Raw genomic sequence first — 6,433 nt, 5'->3', positions numbered from 1 at the left:
CCAATTTACGAGTTTAGGAAGCAAATAAGAGTAAATTGGTTGGAATTTCCTTGACAGGATTTCTGGTTGGCTTAGCATTTAAATGTCTTCCACTTCTTACAATGCACATGAAACTTTACCTGGAAATAAAATATTTAGCCGGATAAGGTATCTAACACCTTGTACAATGTGGCACAATTTATTTAAGGTACCTTCCTTACATTATTTATATAAAGTTTTTAATCTCCAAATCTACAAGGTGCAAACTTACTAATGCATATATTTTCCAGTCTATTAAAAATTATCTCACTTTATACTTCGTAATCTTGGACGACTTCTGAATTTCATCCCGGCTCAAGTGTTGGGTGAATGGGCAAGTGATTTTGGGGCCAAAAATTCCCAGATCGCTAATTGTGCAACGAAGTGTAACAGAGCTGTTGACCAAAGTACTTACTCAACAACCAGCAAATAGGGCACCCAATACCGGAAGAACTTGCAAACGGGTTATCGATTTTTCAAATTATTGAAAGTTCCGTAAAAATCTGTTTTCCGTCTGGTTTTTGTAATCCAGTTGTACACCAAATTTTAAAAAGCTGGTAAATATTATCTAATAAAATTTAAAGTATACCTAAATTTAGGCATTAATTCGAAAAAAATCTTCAGAACAATTAATTCTTATCCGAAAAACAGTTAATAGTAAATATTTACTGGCTCTAAAAGAATTTTTGAAAAGAAAAATCGAAAATGGATTTTCGAGTGCGATACAACCGTTTTTTTTATATAAAACAGTTTTTTATGTAAGTAGAATGAGAAACGGCTTTCTGGAAACTTAAAGATTAACCGGTTTAACAAAATCAAAAAAGTTTCCCTCCCGTTCTATCCTTTCCAGAGGAAGTCGTATTGGTTCCCCTTCAAGTCTGAAGCCGACTATTCCTCGTCTGCAATGAAGAACATGTTGCATCCTCTTGTTGGTAGACTGTTAGCACAACCTCAGACTTCGGAAATGAATGTAAAGAGATACGAAAATATTATATCGGTTGAGTCCAACGAATGGATAGGGGATCATCGTATCGGTGAGTTTACAATAATTCCAGCCGCAGGGTTTCTGGAGATGACTTTGGCGTCGCGTTACCTAACACTAGACAGCGACAGGCGAAATTTGGACCATTTCACAATTGAAAATTTTAGTGTCGTCAACCCCGGCCTTGTTACAGCAAAGGCAACAACGTATCACACCGTCTTGGAGGGCAATATAGTTAAAATTTTCAGCCTTGTGGATACGGATATATGGATACAACATTCCGAGGGTACAATTACTGAATCTTGGTCGCAGAATTTAAACGGTGCTAAGGATCTCTTTCCATTATCCGAAAATAACAACACACCGTCATCACCCTCAATGGAGGAGCAATACAAAAGCTTTGACGCAGAAGGATATCATTTTGGACCAGCCTTTATAAGCATTAAAACTCGATGGGCTGATAAGAAATTAAACGAGTATGCAGAATGCAAACTCGACCAAACTCACGTTGGTAATTCCATACCGAGCAAATTTGTCTCTTTTTGGTTGACTCACTCAGTAAGTATTTTTTATTTATTTTTCAGGTGGGAAATTCATAGTGCATCCAATAGTCTTAGACAGTATGCTGCAGTTTGCTATAATGTCCGTGAGAAACAAATCAACCTTTCAGGGTGCCATTTTACTTCCTGTCGCAATTCGACGTCTAACTGTTTACAATATGAAACACGTTAACGAACAAACTGATTCGCCTTTACAATTCTACCTTAAAAGATGTCATGAAACTCAAGCAATACATTTATACAATTCAACCGGCAAAGCGTTAGCGTCAATGGAGGGAATTGACCTTCTTCCAACAAGATTGACCAGCTTAGACGAAAAGCTAAATTCCCGACTTAATCGGATTAGACGGTCCACATTGTTTGAATTGGGGTGGCGGGAAGATTCCATTGTACCAAAATTGTCAATGCCAATTTCGTTAAAAGTGGAACAACCAAGAAAGTGGCTGATTTTCGGATTGCACGACACCTTCACAAGAGACTTGATGCAACAGCTCAGCTCATCCGGGACAACTGTTACATTAGTTGCAATTGGATCAAATAAAAGAATGTCAACCGAATATATTGAAACGATGGGGGACAGCAAGGAGGCATTCATGAACATATTATCACAATTTCCTACATTTGAAGGAGTAATCTTTGCGTGGGGATTGAACTCGATTTTACATCATTCAATAATTGAAAAATGGTTTTATCTACTTCAAGCAATCGCCTCGACTCCAATGAATTTATCGGAGTTATTGCTTCTAAGCAAAGGGACACAATGTGTCTCGATGAATGTTGAGGAGTTCGTGGAACAGCCAACGGCGAGTTTACTTATAGGAATGTTTCGTTCATTTAAATCCGAAAATTCTAGCCTAAATTGCAAATTGGTTGATCTGGATACCTTAAATCACGAGAATATTGAAAATGTTATTCAGGAAATATCTGAAAACCCAAGCGCAGAAAGTGGGGGTAATAGTATTTGCTACAGAGGAGGAGTTCGGCTAACCCAACAATTGATGAAGGTTAAACCTTCTCACTTTCTTGAGCTACCACAAACGCCAAGTTTTCGTCTACAGCTTCCCAGTTCAAAGCTGATTTCAGATCTAAAGTTTATCGGCGTGAATCAGGTTGCTCATTTGGGGGATACCGAACTAGAAATCAAAGTTAAAGCTTATTCGTTGAACTTTCGTGATATATTCGCAGTACTAAAACCATCACAAACCTTTGACAAAATCGATATTATTGGAGCAGATTTTTCGGGAGAAATTAGCCGAGCTGGAAATGCCGTACACAAGTTCCAAGTTGGGGATATGGTGTTTGGATGTCATAACCAAAACGTGGCACTATCTTCGCATATTATCACCTCTGAAAAAGTAAGTACCCCATGTTTAACAACATGTTACAATTTTTAATACTTTGGTGAAACCCGGCCGGAATTTAAATTACTGCAGATGGTATCGAAGTTAGCACAGTCCTTAACCCACGAAGAAGCGTCGACATTGCCAACTGTTGGCTTGACCGTATATCCATGCCTACACATTGTTGCTAAGATGAAGAAAGGAGATACAATCCTAATCCATGCAGCTTCAGGAGGGGTTGGACTAGCCGCTGTGCAATTTGCAAATTCAGTTGGAGCAAATGTCATAGCCACAGCGGGAAGTGCGAGAAAACGAGCGTACCTGAAGCACATCATTGGAATAAAGCATGTATTCAACTCGAGGAACTTGTCATTCGAATCTGACGTAAAAGCTGCAACCAGAGGAGCTGGGGTGGACATCGTTCTTAACTCTTTAACAGGGGCGGGGTTTAAGGAAGCATCTCTAAATTGTCTTGTGAAGGGGGGCAGGTACACTTGCTGTAAGCACTAAATATTTAAGCCTATAGTTTCTAAATAATTTTCTAGATTTGTCGAAATGAGTAAAATCAACGTTTGGACAGAAGAAGACTGCCTTTCACTTCGGCCGGATGTCAAATATTCCATTGAAGATTTTACTTATTCAGCCGAAAATACAACCCTAATGTCCCACCTAGAAACCGTTGCAACGGAATTATTGCAGCCTTTACCTTACACTCGATTCGATTCCAAGGAAATAGTGGATGCAATGCACTTCTTGGAAAAAGCTAAACATATTGGCAAAGTAGTTGTTAGTATGCCGGACAAAGAAAATACACTATTTAGTGACCAACGAAGTTATCTCATAACTGGAGGATGTGGCGGAATAGGCTGGGAATTAATGAAATGGATGTTGCTGAATGGTGCAAATCGAATTGTCCTAATGAGTAGAAATATTCCAAGCTCAGAGCGCCAGGACGAGATTAATGAGCTGAAAAATCGCGGTGAGTTTCGTATAAGATAGTTATCAAAAATTAATTTATTATATTACCACATTGTTTAATGAGTTATTTAGGCTACAACATCGTTTGGAGATGTGGCGACGTAAGTAAGCTGTCTGACTGCGAATCTATATTTTCCTGGATAACGGAGCAATTCCCTCAATCACCACTTCGAGGCATATTTCATTGCGCTGGAGTTATGTCTGATGCCACATTCCTCAACCAGACCAAGGAAACGTTGGAGAAAGTTCTGAACCCAAAATTCCATGGAGGTTGGAATCTTCATGAACTTTCTAAACATTTAGATCTCCAGCATTTTGTACTCTTTTCGTCGATTACTTCACTAATTGGAACTCCTGGGCAGGGGAATTATGCAGCTGCTAATGCATTCTTAGATGCACTCTCCCATTACCGACACGCTTTAGGCCTTCCAGCTATTTCTTTGAACTTTGGACACTGGGGAGAAGTTGGGCTAGCTGCGGGACAACATATTTCCGGGCTTCACCCCATCTCCACGAAGCAAGCTTTGGATGCCTTAGAAGTTGCTTTAAAGTCAAAGTCCAATCAACTTTGTCCAGTTGCAATGAATGTTCCCAAATTGGTACAACGAATTCCTTGGATTAAAAACTTTTTAGTAAATATCCTGGAATCAGAGGGCAGCCAGAAAGGAAAAACGGATGGGTTAAAAAAAATTGACTTCGTCACCTCCGAAATGTTTTGGCATGAGGTTGAAGCCTGCAATAGCGAAATTGATCGTACTTCCGTAATTCGTAACCATGTCGAAAGGATTATATCTTCAGTTCTTGAATTGGACCAAAACAGTGGGATCAATCGAAAATTTTCTGAGCTAGGATTGGATTCATTAATGATGATTGAGATTAAAAACCAAATATCCACCTTCCTTGGCGGAAATGTGCATATGAGTCTTAACGAATTTGCCGACAGTGAGGACCTTGAGAGTCTGGTTAACTTCATCTCGAAACTTGTTGAATCTTGGGTCTATCCAAAACAGGCTGATATCTGATTTAGCTAGTGAGTTATCACTTTTCCAAAAAAACAATAACTGGTAAAAAAATTGTAATAATGTAAATAGGCTTGCAGGATTATCCATACCACACAATTTTGTGAGATCGTTATCTGTCTTTAAAAATTATTTACTTGATGAAATCTAAGCTCAAACTCTAACCAAAACAAATTAATATTTTTCTGTTAGTCATTAGTGAATATTGTATTAGGTTTGAGTAACTAATACTTTTCAATTATATGTAGGGTTGAAACTTACAAATTACAAATTACTGTTGTTTTGGGACCATTATTTGCTTAAACCTGAACGTTTTCCGAACATATATTTACACGGTAATTAATTACCTGAAGGGCCTTAATTAATTACAATTGCGTGTATTATATTTTCTTCATACATACATACATAAATGCATCTGATTATAGAAAAGAAATTGCGTACTATGATACGTGCATAGATATGTAAATAGACAATGATGTAAATGAAAATGCTGGGATTGAGTTCTAAATAAAGATCTAGTTGATGAGTAACAGTGTTTGATAAAATACTAAATAATTTTCAAATATTAACAGTGCACGTATCAGTCATATTTCGTACCGATCATCCTAAAACCATCACTAATAAATTAAACAACTTAAGTCACACTAGTGTTCCCGATGAGTTCCAAATGAGTTGAACATGAGTTGCCTTAAATTTACTGTAATAAATAAGTCACCATCTTGTGCAAAATTGAAATTATAAGCATTTTGGACTGTTAGATAAATTCAGGGTGCAATGATATAGATTATTACAACACAAAAACTTTCAAATTGGTAACTTGTGGGCTGACTTTGCTACAAGTCATTTAGGGCTCATTTGTTGCTTAGTTACGGCTCATAAAAGTTTGGTCTCAAATTGCAATAGTTAAAAATTTTGTATTTATTTGAAATTTGCACGATTTAATCCTAAATTTATTGGGAGTTCGAAAATGCTCAGAAATTCAATGTTCCACAACTTGGCGAATTGTAGGCCACACCGTCTTCAACTCATTTAGAACGTATCGGCAACACTAACTGCAACTATAAACCACGGTTAGTGTAACACTTTTGTGGGATTCACCAATTTAATAAGGTTCTCAAGTCGCATTAGCTTGAAGCTGATGAAATTTTTATTTTCCCAAGACATTCTTTTGATTCAGCTAATTATTCTGTCAAATTTCAGTCGAATAGATTGATTTCTAGCTGGAGGAATATGTTCGATGGGAGTTTTATTCAGGTTCTCGAACCGAATATCCAAGTATATGTAGGACTTTGGAATTAGAATACGTGAAACTGGTGATGTGATTTGCAGCAGTTTGCTGCCTGGATTGTCAGAAATTTCTATCTCGACACCAATTTTACAGAAGTTTCAAAATAAACAGTGCGTATTGGCTTTAATCTAATCTTTCCCTGTTAACGCCTTTTTAGGCCTTTTAAGATGGCCTTATAGATTTGTCAAGATGTCTGTCCGTCCGTCCATCTGAAGGCACGATAACTCTCTTTAAACAAAAGCTATCGA

General features: G+C 37.6%; 1 protein-coding gene across 1 annotated transcript; it reads left to right on the top strand.

Moving 5' to 3' along the window:
* The first annotated feature begins 931 nt into the window (after positions 1–931).
* LOC110860914 (mycolipanoate synthase) lies at positions 932–4,900 on the top strand. Its single transcript, XM_022110030.1, has 5 exons — positions 932–1,511; positions 1,585–2,915; positions 2,994–3,388; positions 3,446–3,879; positions 3,951–4,900. The coding sequence occupies exons 1-5, from the start codon at positions 932–934 to the stop codon at positions 4,898–4,900; spliced, it is 3,690 nt and encodes a 1,229-aa protein (XP_021965722.1).
* Positions 4,901–6,433: the final 1,533 nt, after the last annotated feature.

This window comes from Folsomia candida, unplaced genomic scaffold (genome assembly GCF_002217175.1).
Source record: "Folsomia candida strain VU population unplaced genomic scaffold, ASM221717v1 Fcan01_Sc036, whole genome shotgun sequence".
Taxonomy (NCBI): Eukaryota; Metazoa; Arthropoda; class Collembola; order Entomobryomorpha; family Isotomidae; genus Folsomia; species Folsomia candida.
This window is presented reverse-complemented; position numbering and strand designations above follow the sequence as displayed.